Genomic DNA, 19,257 nt, shown 5'->3' on the forward strand with positions numbered 1-19,257 from the left:
TTTTTTTTCAAAGTTTTATGAAATCAAGCAAGTAAAGAAGGTATAAACTGCCATTTAATAGTGGTGGTTTTATTCAAACCAGTATTAAATTTCAAAACACATTTAAAGGCAGATTTTCAGCATCACATTGTCCTCTCAACCAGGAATTGTGCATCTTCACCCACCGTCTGCTTCCAATTCAGCCTGACTTTTGCAATGTGGAAGGAAGCCACATTGTCAGAGGTGGGGTGTGAGATCTCAAAAAAGGCGGGCCAACCGAGCCACTCAGGAGGACTGTCCAGGATCTCACAGCACGCACAGTCGGAGTACACTTAGCGAAGCAAAGAGGCGCATCCAATCGCACTGCAGGGGGGAGGGGAAGAGTATCGTTTTTTGCTCTCATTTGCCCCGCCCGTTTCAAATGGAAAATGCTCACCATTTGCGATTAACCTTGATGTTGCCGCATTCAGTCGAACAGAGGGAGGAGGACCAAGTATTTTTGTCCATCTGCACAATTCATGCACCTCTAGCAACGGCTGATCAATGTACAACTGCGATCATCCCCCGCCCTGCGCGCGGCACGCGGCTCAGACCCAGCGACGTCACCTAACGTCTGTGACGCCACAATGGAGGCATCCTCGTTACACTGTCGGTATTCGTGATGTCACCTAATTGGCAACATTGTGCGTGGAGAGCGCGGGTTGGGTTGGTTACCTATGTTTCCAGAACCTCACCTGTATTATCTAAACGTTATTTACAACATAACGCATACCATTGTCCGAAACAAGCTTTTCTTTGGTAGGAAACGTAACCCAAATAAAAAGGATCTCTATAGTCTATCCAAAAAGTGACCTGTTAGAAAATTGAAAACGAACAACTTCCCTCTGCAACGAGAGTGTGGTGCTGAAAACGCACAGTAGGTCAGGCAGCATCCGAGGAGTAAGAGAATCGACAGTCCTTCATCATTCCTGACCACACTCTCGACTCTGATTTCCAGCATCTGCAGCCCTCACTTTCGCCTAGTTGATTTTTCCCTCTGTGTACCTGACCCAGCCGCTCAGGAATTCAGATTTTAAACTTTTTCACCCCGTAGTTAATAAAGTCAACCAATCGTTTTAGCAAGTTAAGCAGACGTGAAGTTTTTATTTCGAGTCGAGTTGTAGGATTTACAAGTGGAAGATCTAAAATATTGGTCGGGTTTGAAATGAGAATAAAGAAAATGGAATATATAAAACAACTGCGCGTGCTGGCAGTCTGAAAACAAACAAAAACAAATGCTGGAGAAATTTGACCTTGTTTCGAACGAAGTTTCTCCAGCATTTTCTATTTTTGTTTGAAGTGGAAATGTTACCAGATTTAAAACTAGGCGCTGTTTCTTATACAGTACCAATTACGAAATTAGTTTCGTTTATTCGTTTTCCTCTGTCAATTCACACTGAATCAAGAAGTGTTTTATGTTAGAAAGAAGAAATGCTTCTTTCAAAAATTCCGATTATTGCTGATCGGGATGGAAAAGGACAGCTGGTCATGTTCAGGGGTTAAACTCCTGTCGTCACGATCAGGTGGGTGGCGGTCTGCGTTTCGAAATCGCGTTTGTTTGCGGGTTAGTGATGTGGTGCAGTTTGGAGCGGGGCAGCTGCCATAGCCATGGCCGCCTCGTGCTCTGATAGTTCCCTGTTGAGGGGCTCGAGCTGCTCCATGGACGGTTCCTCGCTCCCCGGGCAGTTTGATGATGCGGACACCGAGCACAGGTAACCAGTAAGCGGCTGCCGGGACAGGTTAGACTGGAGACGCGCCGTTCATGGATTAATATCTTTTATTGATCACCTTCTCCAGGTCCCGGGTGCTCTGTTCCTCTCCCAGCAAGCGGCCCCCACCTCTGGGTGCTGTGCTCCTTTCCCTATGGAGGTCCCCACCTCTGGGTGGTCTGCCCCTCTCCCAGCAAGCGGCCCCCACCTCTGGGTGCTGTGCTCCTTTCCCTATGGAGGTCCCCACCTCTGGGTGGTCTGCCCCTCTCCCAGCAAGCGGCCCCCACCTCTGGGTGCTGTGCTCCTTTCCCTATGGAGGTCCCCACCTCTGGGTGGTCTGCCCCTCTCCCAGCAAGCGGCCCCCACCTCTGGGTGCTGTGCTCCTTTCCCTATGGAGGTCCCCACCTCTGGGTGGTCTGCCCCTCTCCCAGCAAGCGGCCCCCACCTCTGGGTGCTGTGCTCCTTTCCCTATGGAGGTCCCCACCTCTGGGTGGTCTGCCCCTCTCCCAGCAAGCGGCCCCCACCTCTGGGTGCTGTGTCCCTCTTCCACTTTCTCTTTCTCAGTGGATGCCATTCTTTGCTTTCTCTCCTTCCCTCCTGTGTATGCCTTCCATATGCTCTCTGTCCCCTCTGTTGTGCCTCTCTGATGCAATCCCTCAGGAGCCCTGCCAGGTGTGGTTCCTGTGAATGTTTATGTCAAGTATTGTGTGCTGTCACATATAGTGAGGCTAGTTTGTGTTTTGTTAAAGATGACCCTGTATGTGATTATCTAGCTACAGTCCTAGGGTACTCCACTAGTATGGTCACATGGATGATCAACTGTGCATGTTTCTCTGCTTATCCTGCTGGAGCAGTCATAGGGTGCTTTGTTGGCTTATTGTGTTGAATGCAGTCCTGCAGATTCTGTGCTGTCTAGGCACAATGTGTTAATTCTTTACAATGTAAAAGCTTTGCATGAGCCCCGCTTTCTATTTATGTGTCTTGGTCTGTTGTGGTGGGTGATATAACTTCTGGTTCTTTTTCTGAGAGGTTGGTAAGTTGGGTTCAAATCGATATGGTTGTTAATAGAGTTCCGGTTTGAATGCCATGTCTCCAGGAATTCCCACGTGTGTCTTTGTTTAGCCTGTCCCAGGATGGATGTATTGTCCCAGTTGAACTGGTGTCCCTTTTGTCCATGTGTATGGGTACTAGTGATAGTTGATCATGTCTTTTGGTGGTTAGTTGGTGCTCATGTAGCCTGGTGGCTAGCTTCCTGCTGGTCTGTCCAATGTAATGTTTGTTGCAGTCCTTGGAGGGTATTTTGTATATGGCATTTGTTCTGCTGGTTTTTGGTATGGGGTCCTTTAGATTCATCAGGACCTGTTTCAGTGTTGTGGGAGGTTTGTGGGCTCCCATGATGCCTAGGGGCCAGAGTAGTCTGATCATCATCTCTGAGATACCTTTAATGTATGGCAGGGTGGCTAGAGTCTCTGGGCGTATTGTGTCTTTTGTTTAGGTCTGCTGTGTAGGAATCAGCAGACTGTGCTAATTGGGTACCCATTGTTCCTGAATACATTGTATGGATGTTTTTCCTTGGCTTCTCTTATTCCTGGATGCTGTATTTTTTTGGCTAGTTTAAATTATGTCCTGATGCAGCTCCGTTTCTGGGTGTTGGGATGATTGCTCCTGTAGTTGAAAAATGTGGTGCTGGAAAAACACAACAGGCCAGACAGCATCCGAGGAGCAGGAGAATCGACGTTTCGGGCATAAGCCCTTCCCGAAGAAGGGCTTATGCCCGAAACGTCGATTCTCCTCCTCGGATGCTGCCAGGCCTGCTGTGTTTTTCCAGCACCACATTTTTCAATTCTGGTACTCCAGCATCTGCAGTCCTCGCTTTCTCCTGATTGCTCCTGTAATTGAGTATCTGGTCAGAGTGTGTGATTTTCCACTCTCCATTGGTTTTTCATTCTACTGTGACCTCTAGGAAGAGATATCTGTTGTTGTTTTCTTCCTCTTTGGTGAACGTTATAACAGTAAGGATGTTGTTTATGTGTTTGTGGGTTTCTTCTAATTTGTTGCGTTTCATGATGTCAAAGGTATCATCCACACAGCGGACCAAAAGCTTGGGTGGGATCATGGGAAGGCCTGGTCATTCTAACCTCTGCATGACTGCTTCTGCTAAGAATCCTGATATTTGTAATCTCATGGGTATCCTGTTGATTCGTTTTTAAATCGTATCTTTGAAGGTGAAGTGGGTTGTGAGACTCAGATCTTGTAGTTTGAGGATGCTCTCCTTGCTGATGGAGTTGTTGCTGTCAGGTGTTTGTGTCCTTGGTTCGTCTAACAGTGAGGCCAGAGTTTCTTTGGCTAGAGTGATGTTTATTGATGTGAATAGGGCTGTCACATCGAAGGAAACCACAACCTCATCGTCTTCTACCTTGGTGTCTTTGATGATGTTAAGGAATTCCTGGGTGGAGTGGACGGAGTGGCCAAAGTCTTCTACTAGGTGTTTCAGTTTGCGTTGTAGTTCCTTTGCTAGTCTGTATGTCAGTATACCAGGAAGTGAGACTATGGGTCTGAGGGAAGACCCCATGTTTATGTACGTTTGATAATCCATAGAAACGGGCGTGTTGGATCCGTCAGATTTCATTCTTTGGAAGTCTGTCTTGTTAATTTTACCTGTCTTGTGTAGTTTCCTCAGAGATGGAAATGTGTTGCTGGAGAAGCGCAGCAGGTCAGGCAGCATCTAGGGAACAGGAGAATCGACGTTTCGGGCATTAGCCCTTCTTCAGGAAAGTTTCCTCAGAGTTTGCTGTGGAGTTGGGTCCATCGCCACCTGTTAGTAGGTATTGGTATCTGTGTGTTTGTTTTTTCAGTGTATTGTGTTCTGTTCAGGATGACGGTCACGTGCCCCTTGTCTGCCAGTAGGATTACGATATTCTTGCCTTTTCTGAGTCTTTCTAAGGCCTTCCTTTCCTTTGGGTTGAGGGTGTTCCCTTCTACCTTTCTACTTAGTGTTGGTGTTACTGTCTGTCTGATGGCCTGCTGGATTTCTTTTGTAAGTCCGTTGTCTTTCAGGGTGGGTTCAAATGCTGTTAGGAAGTCCTTTTTGTCTGCGTTCCTGTGATTGAAGTTCATTCCTCGTACTCGGACAGCTTTTTCCATGTCTATGAGTGGTCGATCCAATGGTTCTTTATTCAAGTCTCTGAATTGTCTATGTTATTGCTGTACCAGTTTTTCTTGTAGGGCTAGTCTTTTCCTTGTCTTGGTCTGCTGTTGTTCAGTGTTGATGGCTCGTTCTAGCGTACTTGTCCATTCATGGTCAGCCGAATTAGTGTGCAGTGTTTATTGGCGCGCAGTGTCTTGATCGTATTTGTGGAGCCGGTTGTGGGCATCATTTGTCATTTCTCGTAGAATCCTGTGGCCTTTCTGTTCTGCTGTTCTTCTGGCTTATGGGGTGGTGAGATTGGTTTTGTATTTGACACATTGTGGTAATGCCTGATTCCTGAGGTATTCCTGTAGGAAGTACAGTTGTTGGCAGGTGGTGCTCAGTCAGATGGTATTGGTTTCCCATCTTTGGGCTAATTTGAGCGTATTGCACCCATAGGTTTTTACAATTTTAGAGAAGGTTTTTGCAGCTACCGTTATACTTTTGCTCCTGCGCTGATAGATTTATTCTCAGAAGTTTCGTCACCATGCTCCTTGGATGCTGCCTGAACTGCTGTGCTCTTCCAGCACCACTGATCCAGAATCTGGTTTCCAGCATCTGCAGTCATTGTTTTTACAACCTCATCAGTGAGCCTCCAATGAAGTGCTGGTGTTCTGTCCTGCTTGCTATTTATGTGTCTTGGTCTGTTGTGGTGGGTGATACCTCTTCCAATTCTTTTTCTGAGAGGTTGGTAAATGGGGTCTGGAAGTGATGTCACCCACCACAACAGACCAAGACACACAAATTGCAAGCAGGTCAGAACACCAGCGCTTCATCGGTGGCTCACTGATGTTACCTAGCATGGTGACGAAATGTCTAAGAAATGTCTAAGAACAAATCTACCAGTTCAGTGAGCAAACTTAGAACCTGACCGAAAACCTGAGGTACAAATCATCTCTAAAATCACTAATAGTTATTGAGTTGTGGAGTGCATTGCCCAACAATATTCAATTCAGCACATTGAAACAGATTATTCAATAATTTTAAGCAATATTCAGAATACTGAAAAAAGCCTAATGGCTGAAGAGAATATTTTTAATGTGTATGGTGTTGAGATGAAAAGTGAAGGACAAGGGGAATCCGATCGCTGTTCTGTGAGAGATGAGTTGGTGAGAGCAGAAGTGTTAAAAGAAAGGCAGGAATTGGCTGCACACAGTTGAAGGTTTTGTCACCTTTGGTAGTGGATATCTTTAGTTGGGGTTAAAGAAGATATCTGATATGTGATTTATGTGGCTATATATGTTTGTTTTTCATTCCATTTCCCCATTTCAATGGCATAAACCCCATGCATTTCTATTTTCCTTCCGTTCTGAAGAAATGAAATGTTGCATTTGCAATATTGTATTTTGAATTTTGCATTCTATTTTCGTTTGTTTTTTTTCATTGATTTTATTTTGTCTTCTCAATTCTTCTAATTAACTATTTTCCAAGATCAGTTAATTCTGGAGAAAATCCGGGCTTGATTGGCTAGTAAGCCATCAAGGAACATCTCTAAACTGAAATATTACCATAATGCACAGAATTTAAATACAAAGGGTTGAAATCTAAAGATGAAATGCATAAAAGCAGCTTTATTTTTTAAATCAAAATGAGTGATTGCTGCTCACAATGAGAGGCACTTAGCAATTTATAGGAGGGCCTCAGTGAGATCGCACTTGAATTGCTGTGTACATTTTGACTTCCTTTGACTAGGAAAGAGTTTAAACCAGTCTGGTTCGTAGGATGAGATTTATCTGTTTAAAAAAAAAATGTTTAGATTGAGCCTATATCACCTGGAATTTATAAGAATGAGGCTGAACAGGCTGGGACTGATTTAGGGTGAGAGGGGAAAGATATAAAAAATATCTAAGGGGCAACGTTTTCACACAGAGGGTGGTACAAGTATGGAATGAGCTGCCAGAGGAAGTGGTGGAGACTGGTACAATTGCAACATTTAAGAGTCATTTGGATGGGTATATGAATACGGAGGGTTTGGAGGGACATGGGCCGGGTGCTGGCAGGTGGGACTAAATTGGGTTGGGATATCTTGTCAGCATGGACTGGTTGGTCCGAAGGGTCTGTTTCCATGCTGTACATCTCTATGACTCTATAGCACTTCGACAAGTTCAAGGTAACCAGACAGAGCAAAACGGTTTTTTGAAAAGGAAATCGTGTTTAACTTATTTATTGATGTTTTTTGAGCTGGTTCTGATGTGAATTTCATAATACTGTAGTTAGCTAGATTAACCCACCTATATACAATTGCCTTGGCATCTCTTTCTGCTTTAATGCATTTTTTTTTAATGTATGCTCCTCTTCTAGTGTCTCTGTTCATCCATGAGCAGAGTTGTCTGCCAATATAAACAGGACAACTTATTGAGGTGTTAAATTCAAATATTGAGTACAGGAAAGCTATTTAAGCTCTTGCAAACAAAAGACCAAATTTCAAGATAATTCAATGTACAATCGAGTGAATGTATCTACCTCTAATCAATAAAATTGAGAAAATAGTTGTTATATTTTTGATAGTTTAGTTCTGTCAGAGCAATATGATTGGGCTGGGAGGTTTCTTATAGAAAATTAAGGTATTTATTTAATATATGCATGCTTCCCTGTATCTGATGTTATGATCCTGAGTACTGCATTGCAGTCTCATGGAAATATATTTAGCCGATTTTTATCTTGAAAATTGTTGATACTTTTAATCAGTTTGATTTGTGATCCTAACACACACTCACTCACACCATTATAAAGCCTATTTATGGAGATTCAAGATGCCGGCTGTCTGAAAAGTCTCTGGGTTGGGCTCTGTGCCATACCCCAGGTGAGGTGGGCTCAGAAAAATTGTCAGTGTAAAGCAAGCAGAACACCTAGAACTGTTTTCGTTTGGATTTGGAGACTTTGGAGTCAAAATGAAGGCAAATAAGGGAAAGGGAGCAAGAGAAGCACTGCAGGCAGGGCAGTCCCTACTATATCGAGTACACCTGCAGTGCCTTTAAGCTCAGGGGAGCAGCACCATCTGCTCTTGGAGTTTGCGAAACTCTGTTTAAAAAAATTGAAACAGTGCTGGAACCGAACTCTGCCATGCTGAAAAGCATGAAAAGGAGATTCGGTTATTGGATCGACATGTAGAAGCGGTCAAGCAAAGACCACAGCGTCGGAGACCACGACGGAGAACTCAAAGAGGCAGATCTGAACCTTCGTGGGCCAGCTTCGGGCCTTGCTGGTGCAGGTTGACAACCTTAAATACGTGTAGTGAGTCTTCTGGAGTGCAAGGGAGGCGAGAATCTGGCCGGGTTCCTGGAGAAATGGCTCCCGGAGTTGCTGGGGCTAGAAATCGAGTCAGGCTGGGCAAATGTGGAGTGAGCCCACCGGATCGCGATGTGCTGGTCCAGCTCGGATCAGTGCCCCTGCCCGGTCCTAGTTCGATTCCAGCACTATAAAGGAAAGCAGTTAATAATAAAAACATCAGGAAGACTGGGAAGTGACTCACAGCCTCTAGTATGTAAAGGTTTGAGAATAATATCTTGAAAAAACATTATTCTCAAACCTTTATATACTAGAGGATGGGGCCATAACTAAGAAGAGGAAAGCTTTTGATGATAAAAAAATTAAGAGACTTAAATATTCAGTATTCTCTGAGGTATCTGGCAGTACTGTGTTTTAATTATGGGGGATTTGTCGATAACTTCGACTTGGCGGAAAAAGCAAAAGAATTTGTGAACTCACTGAAATAATAGACTTGTACCGAGGGGGAAAGAGGGGGAATAAACTTACTGATTATGGACAAGATAAAGTCTATGGCTGGGTACTATGAGAGCCTGATTATCTTAAATATAGTGAAAGCATGGAGGATAATCTGGCAGGATCCGGACAATTTGCATAAGGCTTTGCCGTTCTCCTCATTAGTGGGAGCCCCAGGATTTAGACTGGGGTCAATGGACTCTGGCTTTAGAGCATGGTGGGGTAAGGAAATCTCCTGTTTGGGAGATTTATTCGAGAGCGGTCTTGATGTCTTTCAACCAGGTAAGCCAGAGATACGGGATTCCTAATTGGGACCTTTTTCGATACTTCCAAGTTGGGGATTCTTTACAGAAGAAGACCACACTCTTGGCTCAGCCCTACAAGTAGGATATAGAGAAGAGTGCTCTGGTCTGGGACGCTCTCTCGGTTAGTACTATATACTGTCTGCAGAGAGGGAACGCCATGGGATCTGGAGTAAGGAGTTTGGGCAAGAAATTTCATCGGAAACATGAGCGGATATATGGGGGAATGTAAAGAAAATTTCAATATGCAATAAAGCACAAGCTATGCAATTGAAGATCCTCCATAGGGCCCATATGGCACCAGAGAGTTTAGCAAAGTTTAAGAAAGGATCTTCTCCAGAATGTCCCAAATGTAAAATCAACAAAGGCACCCTCATGCATTGCTTTTAGTCTTGCTACAAGATTTGCGGATATTGGGGTGCCATAATGAATGAGCTGGAGAAGATCCTAGGAACTGAAGTTAAGGCGGATCTGGTATCCCTTCTTTTGGGGCTACCGGACCTGCCCTCTCTGGGTGAGCAAGGGAAGAGGTTATTTAACATTCTTACACACTGTGCGAGGAAGAACATTCTCATGAACTGGATATCAGAAAACCTCAGGGTCTTGTGGGGTGGCGCATATTGTGATGGAGCATGTGCCCAAGATTATTTGACAAGTAGGTGCACCATGGAACGGAGCAATTTTATAAGACGTGGTGACCATTTTTAAATTATGTAGACATGGATCTATCAGCTGTACTGATTAGGGCCTTTATATAGCCGCGAAGGTTGTATATGGTGGTTCGGGGGCCCAAGGGGAAGGAGGCCTAGTAAATACGAGTATAGTAATGTTTGGACAGGACCTTCGGTGGAGGTGCAGCAAGTCGGGGGAGTAGTATAATGTAACGTAATTTAATTTTGCTATTTCATTTGAGTTTATTTTCACTGGAAAAATCAAATAAATATGAGTAGGTAGTTTATTGTTAACATTGATGTAATATAATGTATTATTTCTACTTTTCTGTATTTTTGTAATTTTATAAATTTTTGTTTTTTGTAAAAGAGTAAACATTTTTCAATAAATATATAAAGAACATTTACTTCCACCTATGTAACAGCATCCAGTGCTGCCATTGCCTCATTTTAGCTGCTGAAATTAATATTACATGCATCCCAACTCAGTGTTCTGTATAGCTATCACACATGTGTATATTGTCCTCCAGAGGCAATCATTAGGCAAGATTAATATTTTTTATATTCACAACCTTGTTTTAAAATCCACTTGTGCCCTCGTTTCTTCTTGCCATTGTAATATTAAACATTAAAACCATTCAAGAGCTCTGCACTCCTCTCAATTTTGATGTCTTGTATATCTCTCTTTTTATCCTTCCACATCTAGCACCAATGTTCCCAACTGTGTCTAGACCATAAACTCTGGAATTCCCTCCTTAGACTCTGCACCTTTCTATTTCACATTAAAGCATTCCTTAAATCTTTGACCAAGCTTGTGGCACTTTATCTACCTAATATCATCTTATGTGGCACAGTGATAAATTTTGTTTATGATAACATTTTTGTTCTCAGCATCATGAGGTGTTTTACTACGTTAAAGGCATTGTGACAAATGCAAGCTCTTGTTGTTTAGTGATTGTGGCTGTCCTGAGCAAACACAACAGGCAGCACGAAAAGTCAACAGTTTATATCTGAGTAACTCTGAGGAAGAGGAACATTATATCGCAAGTGATGATGGCGAAGAATGGGACTGGGATGTTTGTGATGGAGACCTCACCAAGCGCTATACTGCTTCCAGGGGTTACAACCAGCAGGTAATATAGTGCTTTGCAATTTCAATCAATGTTGAATTTATTTCTTTGCTTACAGTTAAAATAAAAGGCGCATAGGCAGATGGGGCATATAAAGTGGCTAAGTGTGAGGTTGCATGATGGGATATCGGAGGTGCAAAGTATTTCTTAAATGGTGAGTGATTGGGGAATTTTGATGTATAAAGGGACCTGGATGTCTTTGCTTGTGAGTCACTGAAAGCTAACGTGCAGGTGCAGCTAGCAATTACAAATTGTTTATTTGTTTTTATCGTGTACAAAAGCAAAGATGTTTTTCTTCAATTGTATAAAACCTTGGTGAGACTGTATTTGGTGTATAGTATGCAGTTTTGGTCCCCTTGCCTAAGGAAAGAAGAATTCATTTGGCAAGGTGGAAGTGAGCATAAGTTTGCCAGACCGATACTTGTGATGGTGGAACTTCAGGCAGTTTGAGGAAAAGAGGCTATCCTCTAGAATTTAAAATAATGAGGTGAGATCTCAAGAAACTTATAGAATTTAATGGAGATAGACAGAAAATGTAAAAAGAATGTTTCCCCGGCTGAGTTTCAGAAGTTGGTCAGGAGTGGGAAGAAACAGTCTCTAGATGGCAAGTAATTTAGGATTGAGATGAAATATTTATTCATTTGGAGATTAGTTTTGGGAACTCTTGGAATTCTGTATCCCAGACGGTTGTGCAAAATTTGGGTATTGAGTATTTTCAAGACAGAGGTCAATACAATAGGTTTCTAGATACTAATGGTATCAATGATAAAAGGATAGCACAGGAAAACGACGTTGAGTTAGGGAATCAGCCGTGATCTAGAAAACGTTTGATGGTTCACAGGGCTGAATAGACTACTCCACCTATTTCAAAACCTAGAGTTTGTAACAACTATCAAATTTGAACTATTCTGAGTAAATTCTATTTTCTGGGGTGCTCACCATATTCAGTGATGCCATTAATCCAGATGTAATAGCAGGCTGATTTTTGCCAATAGCACCTTTTGTTATTGAATTCTCCAAATGTGGGACCGTGATAAATTTCATATAGATTAAAACAATGAATTGAAATAAACCTTCTTCTGAAAGCAAATCATATTTTTTTTTGGTAATTAAACAATGCAAAATGTATTTACATCTTTGTAAAAAAAAACAAGCAGACATTTGTTTTATTTTAGTCTCCAGCAATAGTGAATTATTTTTCCCGTACTAATTTTATAGGTTTGAATTTTGTTAATAGACATTTTCTTATGTTCTGTTATACTTGCTTAATCTCAACATATTACAAAGGTCTGCTCTTTTGCTTAATTTTAAGTCTGAGGCAGAATGGGCTTCATAGTTTCTTCTGCAATTTTGTCCTTTCAGGCAAATCGACAAATTTCTTGTAATTCAGCAAAGATGGCCACTCCAACAGACAAGGTTCTGAGAAAGTTTGAACATAAAATTAATCTTGGTAGGTTTATTGGTGCAGGGCAAGTTCCAAGTTGTGAAAACAGTCTGATAAAACTATTATTATAATATTATGTTTGACATTTTAAGTCATCAATTAAGTACCTAAATGAGCAGGATTTGCAGAGCTTTATAACTTTCAGAATGCAAATTAGTTGCCAAACAAATATAGAGGGCTAATAAATCATATTAATACTGAAGATAGCAAGTTATTTTGTAATATTACTGACATTTTTTGCTTTATTTTACATAAGAATGAACTTTTGAACAATGAAATCAAATTACATTCAAATTCAATAATGTGAGCCCAGTGTTTCAATTTGGTTTTTTGATACTTTATTGTTTCATTATGTATTAACTAAAACTATTCGGCATTCCAGTTATTATATCACAATGCGTTACCAAAAGACCATAAGATTTTGAAGCAGAATTAAACCATTTGGCCCATTGAATTTGTCCTGTCATTCAGTCATGGTTGATATGTTTCTCAACCCCATTCTTCTTACCTCATCTCATAGCCCTTGATCCCCTTACCAATCAAGAACTTATCTGTCTCTATCTTAAATACTTTCAGTGACTTTTCCTCTACAGCCTCTGTGGCATTGAGTTCCACAGATTAATCATTCTCTGATTGAAGAAATTTATCCTCATCTCAGTTCTCAAAGGTAGTCCCTTTACTTTCCTTTGAGGCTATGCCTTTGGGTCCTAGTCTGTCCTATTAGTGGAAACATCTTCCCTACACCCACTCTATCCAGGCCCCTCAGTACAGATTTCACCCAACCCCCATCCTTCTAAACTCCATTGAGTACAGACCCAGAGACCTCAACCGCTCCTCAAATGACAAGCCCTTCATCCTTGGGATTATTCTCCTAAACCATCTTTGGACCACCTCGTTGGCCAGCACAGTCTTCTTTCAAAACAGATCCCAAAACTGCACACAATGTCCCAAATATGATCTGACCAAAACATTATACAGTCTCAGCAGTATATCTCTCATCTTGTATTCTAGTCCACTTGAAATAAATGCTAACATTGAATTTGCCTTCCTAACTGCTAATTGAACCTGCATGTTACCCTAAAGCAAATCCTGAATTAGGACTCCCAAGTCTCTTTGTACTTGAAATTTCTAAAGCCTTTCCCCATTTAAAAAATAACCTCCCACTTTCTCACATTATATTCCATCTGTCATTTCTTTGCCCACTCTCATAGCCTGTCCAAGTCCTTTAACAGCCTGTCTGCTTCCTGAACACTACTTGTCCCTCTACCTATCTTTGTGTCATCTGCAAACTTATTGCAACGTGTTAAAGATTGATAGGATGCAAGTCTATGCTTATGATTTTTTGAAAAGTTGAATTTTAAATCTAGCATTAGTGTGGTTGAAATGCAGTTTGTGTGGTCAGTTAGGGGAGAATAGCTGAAAAGATTCAACTATTTCATTATTATGCACCGAACGAGCAATTGCAAAGTAAGATAAGCCCTCACTTAAAGTTGTGGTCATGTTCCTGAGAATCTGAACTTTAAGCAAATATCGGTTCTCATTTTAAAATTGTAGTTGGGTTCTTTAGGATCTTCCTCATCCCAAACAAATGAAAGTGTAATATCCGCTAAATTGAAAGATTTGTATTACTAAATTTGTACATTGGTAAATTAAGTGATATTTAAAATAAGTTTCAAAATATGAAAGAAAAATGCAATTTGCTACTTAAAGTATAATTACAGCAAACCATTTATTAGCCATTACCTATGGAACCAGGAGTGTGTCGGTTGATCAAGAGGTCCACAAAATCGATGTAAAAACCCACACTAATTTTAACATAAAGAGTATATGCATCACTGTTACACTTCCAGTATTTCACATATATAATTTTTGCTGGTTTATCAAGATTGCCAGTGCATAACGACCCAGTTAAAACAAAGTTTACTGTACTTCTCACCAGTGATCCTGCTCCAAACCATCTAGTTGCAGTAGATCCTCCCTGCCTCTTGACCCACTAAATTGTTGATCCTTTCATCTCTTCATCACTTTCATCCCACCACCAGCAGCATGCCTCACCCAACAATCCACTGAATTTTGCCCTTTCCCTTCTTAACCCACCGTCTTGCTACTTTCCCATTCAACATCCAGATTCAGTGTGTAGCTTGAGTTCAGAAGTTGTGGAAGTTCAGGTCCCAGTGGTTCAGAAGTGCTGGGGCTTTTACAATCATTTTGTTTCGATGCTGCCACTCACCACTTCTCCCTCCTGAACCCTTGTTGTGAACAAAGACTTAGAAGAAGCACTGTGAGGCAGAAGCAGCTTTGAAAATCATTTTTTTAAAAACTGGATTATAAACCAAAGTCCAGCACTTTTAAACAGTCAGTAGTCTTATCTCCACTGCATTGGAGTTCCAGCTGCATGTTGAATTTGTATTGTGTTCTGGATCACAAGTCCAGCGGCACATGATTCAGCCTGGGACATGGGCAGAGGCCACAACTAGGAAGTCAGGAATGGAAAAGAGGCCACAGCTGAGTGGTCAGAGGTCAGGAAGCACCACAACTGGGAGGTGGAGGAGTGAGCAGAGGCCGCTGTAGGAAGCGGAAAGAAACCAATTGGTTTGTGCGGGGAAACTACATTTAAATAAATCCCACAGTGGAAACTATGTTAAAATGAATCCTGCGGTGTTTAATAAGGTTACAGGCCCCATGTTAAACAAAATGACTTCAGTTGAGGACTTTATACATAGTATTCTAAATCTTAAGGAATAGTAAACTTTCAAGACTAATCAGCTTTTAATAATAGTGCATGTTGTTAGGTGAGCAAGAAGTACCTCAAAGCTATAGTGCATCTGCACTTTACCATCATGACAAGAACATATATTTTATAATGAGTACAGTTATCTTGCATACAGGCCCATTTCTGATCTTTTGACTTTTTGTTAGATAAACTAAATTTTGATGACTCTGTGATAAACAGGGTAACTGAAAAATCAAGAAAGAAACATACAGACATGTAAGTAAAAATAAGTATTTGAAATTTCAGATTGTGCAATTTTTACATATGCAAATATATTGTGTGTTTTAAGTAGCTATTCCCGTTAAGCTGCAGTTATTGAGAGCGAAAGAAAGGTCATTCCAATGGTGACTGGGTTTATTCCATGGGTACTGCAGCTATTTCATCTGATTTCAGGTTTAGTCATGACTTTGTGATGAGTTAGGTAATGTCAAATGGAGCAGCAATTTGTTTGCTATAATTAATCTTAAAGCCAGATCGTTTAGGATGGGTGAATCAGCCAGGGTTCCTACTTCTGGTTGCTGTCCATTGACTCCTGCTGGAACAGCAAATATGTCAATGTTAGGGTTGGCTGTCTTGCTGTTTTTGCATTGAACAGCAAAAGTAAGCCAGTACCTTGGGAAAGCAAGAAATAATATGGGAGGGAAATAAAACAAGAAAAATAGACAACTAAGTGGACTTGGTTTTTAATTTTAATTTGCTCTCTGATTCTGTGAAGTGCAGATATAACTGTATTGTTAGTCCTTGCTCAAGAACTTAGGGTGAGTTTTCCAATTGAACTTCTGTAATCTTTATAGTCAAGGATTTTGTTTCGAGGTAATGCCAAAAAAAGACCTCTATTGAGATGCCTATCTTGAAATGATACTTGTTCACTTTAGTTAAACATTTTTGGATCTTCCTGTTTATTTCTCAATCCCTTTTAACCTAACTATTTAAGGAAATATGCTATCTATCCTTTTGTTCACTTTGTTTTTGTCGATGGGATGTTGGCATCGCTGTCTAGGCCAGCATTTATTACTCAATTCAATGTCAACCACATTGCTGTGCGTCTGGAGTCACATGTAGGCTGGACAGGGTAAGGACAGCAATTTTCTTCCTTGTGCCAGATGGGTTTTTATGACAATAAACTGTGGTCACTATTCGGCCAGCATTTTAACTCCAAGTTTTTATTGAATTCAAATTTCACCAGCTGCCATTGCTGGAATTCTAATGTGATTTGGCAGAATGTTAGCACAGGCCTGTGGATTACTCACCTATTAGGCCACCATCTTCTCAATGTCCTTTTACTCTTCCCACACCATTACAAGTTTGTACTTGCACCATAATCTACCATAACATTTTTAAATTTGCAGGTGTACTAGCACTTTTAATCTGTAGGGCTGGCCACCAGTTGCTCCCTTCCACCAGAATCCATCAGTGTTTTAATAGTTATATGTAATTTATGATTCACAAATGTTTTTGTGATTGAAAGGCTATCTCGAGGGATTTTACATCTTGCATTTTGTGGCATGTAGCTAGATTTAGACTTAAACGTAGCAAACATGACACAAAGATTATCCGTGTAGCTAGGAGAGAAGAATAAAGCTGAGGATATCTGTCCACTGAAGCTGGTGGAAAATAGCAAATGGAGTTCAGTCTGGAGCTATGTGTGCTATTGCATTTGAAAGTCTGATGAGGGGAAAGAATATAGAATAAATGGTAGGATACTTAAAATAAAGTGTAGAGGATCCTTGGAATGTATGTCACAGATCCCAAAAGGCAGCCTCACATGGTAAGTTGGTTAAGACAGTTAATAGAATATTTCCCTTTTCTCTAATAATTTAATGTGGACCGTGTGCTTTTTTTTTGTTGTGACCGCTGCTGCTTTTATTTCAAATGTTACTTAGCACTCCTGAAATGGAGTGTGTTTACGCTAGTCCTTTATTTTTGACAATTTATTTTTTAGGTTTCGGGTTAAAGATAAATCTGACCGAGCCACTGTGGAGCAGGTAATGATTAGTATATTAATTCAAGATGCAAATGTGTTTGAGTAGCTCAGGGAAATTACATATATTAGCAATGATTGCTTGTACACGAACCTCGATTATCTGAACGACACGGGCGGGGAGTATTTTGTTGGATAATTGAATATTCGGATAATCGAATGCTGGATAATGAGGTTTAGCCAAGCATTGGGACCTTGTGATCTTGCCGGATATTCCGAAATTCGGATAATTGAATGCCGGGTAATTGAGGTTCCTTGGTATTCAGTATGTATGTAGTATTGATAAGTGGAGCTTCAGTAAATGAAAAACAATGCTTTAAAAAGATATATGCTAAAGATTTTTCATAAGTATAACTTTATAGAGTGCCTTTAAGGTATTAAACAAATTTAGACACTTCACATATTGAGTATTTATAATTTTTTTTGTATTCCTTTGTTTAGTATCGCATATAATATAGTTTATGAGTTCCAGTATAGATGCATGAATATTATTAAGTAATATTGTGGCAGAAAATTAGCTTCACAATTATTTTTCTGACTATCTTAATCTGCCATGTACAAATTTTGTTTTGTTAAAACAGAAATGTCTGGTCATTTTTAAGCAGCAGTAGCAATAAAAGACAGGTTTTCTTTTCAATTGGTATAAAACACATTGTTTATGTAGCTAGAATTAGATTCCTGATAAACGTAAAATACTTTACTTGAAGAAAGAGCTAGAAGATATGAAATTCGAGATGTTATTATCTGTTTGAAAGTATGAGCTGTATAATAAAATTAGATAAAATATTTAATTTGTAGTATTTTGTCTGTTGTGATAGCAGAGATTTTTCTGATCTTTATAGAGATCATAATTTTTTAAGTTTCCATTTCCCTCTTCATTCATTGTGATGAACATTACAGATGTGCATCTTTGGAGAGATTACATTTAGTGTATACAGGTACTTGGTGCATCACTTATGATTTTATTAATTCTTAGGTTTTGGATCCACGAACTCGAATGATCTTGTTTAAAATGCTGAGTAGAGGAGTGATATCTCAAATCCATGGATGTATCAGTACAGGCAAGGAGGTAATCCTTTGAAGAGAGTGATGAAAATCACTTAAGAATGATAAATATGTCACTGTATGTCGTCTATCAATAGATCACTGGTTTGGATCATTTGATTTTAAAACTATAACTAGTATTCCAAAAGCATGCTGTAGGCAAATGACAACAAGTTACCTTCAGTTCGGCTACTTCTTAAGAAATCTCACAGACAATCAAGTACTGAAATGATGTTTTCAAACTTTTTGACATGTAGCAATCAAAATAAGAACACTCAAGTAAGCAAATCAAGCCTCTTAACTAAACTTAGCTATTACCTGATTAATAGTGGAATTGAAGGAGTTAACTGCAGGAAAGCTGTGTCTTCAACCAGACTCGAGTGTGTGGTGCTGGGAAAGCACAGCAGGTCAGGCAGCATCCGAGAAGCAAGAGAGTCGATTTTCCGGGCGTAAGCCCTTCATCTTCAACCAGGCTGTCGATGCCAAGTGTAACAAGGAACGAGGAAGCTACTCCTGATGATAAAGCAAGCTACAAACAATAATTTGGATGAAAGAAACATCAAGGACAACTAACAGTGTGAGAGTCTGGATGTGTCCAGGGTTTGATCCTTATGCAGAGTTGTTCTCCAGGGTTCTGCTGAAATGGGAGTTCTGGTGTTGGATTCTAATACAGTTTTTCATCCTTCAGGTCCGTGATATGATATTATTTGATGTTTCTTTCTTCCAAATTATTGCATGTTTGTAACTTGCCGCCTTAACAGAAGTAGCTTCCTTGTTACATTTAGCATTGACTGTCTGGTTGAAGACACAACTTTCCTGCAGTTAACTCCTTAAATTCTTCTGCAGGGCAATCAATCATCCTTGTGGCAATAGAGCAGCCAGTTACCAAGCACGTGTCAAAACAGTTTTGTTCATGTAGCTTCATCTCCTTCTTTTTCCCAGATGTAGCTAATTGCTCTCAATTCCTGCATATGTTTCGAGTCATAGAGATGTACAGCATGGAAACAGACCCTTCGGTCCAATCTGTCCATGCCGACCAGATATCCCAACCCAATCTAGTCCCACCTGCCAGCACCTGGCCCATATCCCTCCAAACCCTTCCTATTTATATACCCATCCAAATGCCCCTTAAATGTTGCAATTGTACCAGCCTCCACCACATCCTCTGACAGCTCATTCCATATACGTATTACCCTCTGCATGAAAAAGTTGCCACTTAGGTCTCTTTTATATCTTCCCCTCTCCCCCTAAATCTATGCCCTCTAGTTCTGGACT

The 19,257-nt window shown here is 40.6% G+C and overlaps 1 protein-coding gene across 2 annotated transcripts in view; it reads left to right on the forward strand.

Annotated features, from left to right (window-relative positions):
- Positions 1-1,573: 1,573 nt before the first annotated feature.
- riok1 (RIO kinase 1 (yeast)) overlaps positions 1,574-19,257 on the forward strand; it is a 47,566-nt gene continuing 29,882 nt past the window's right edge. Inside the window, exons 1-6 of one of the 2 annotated variants that reach the window (XM_043688573.1) lie at positions 1,574-1,730; positions 10,563-10,743; positions 12,103-12,190; positions 15,104-15,173; positions 16,900-16,942; positions 17,915-18,007. In XM_043688573.1, the coding sequence (XP_043544508.1) occupies positions 1,627-1,730; positions 10,563-10,743; positions 12,103-12,190; positions 15,104-15,173; positions 16,900-16,942; positions 17,915-18,007 (579 nt within the window). In that variant the 5' untranslated portion in view covers positions 1,574-1,626. Of the gene's footprint in view, positions 1,731-4,529; positions 4,549-10,562; positions 10,744-12,102; positions 12,191-15,103; positions 15,174-16,899; positions 16,943-17,914; positions 18,008-19,257 lie in introns of those variants that run through there. The other variant, XM_043688574.1, reaches the window with a different exon arrangement.

The sequence above is a fragment of the Chiloscyllium plagiosum genome, chromosome 4 (assembly GCF_004010195.1).
Source record: "Chiloscyllium plagiosum isolate BGI_BamShark_2017 chromosome 4, ASM401019v2, whole genome shotgun sequence".
In the NCBI taxonomy this organism is placed as follows: Eukaryota; Metazoa; Chordata; class Chondrichthyes; order Orectolobiformes; family Hemiscylliidae; genus Chiloscyllium; species Chiloscyllium plagiosum.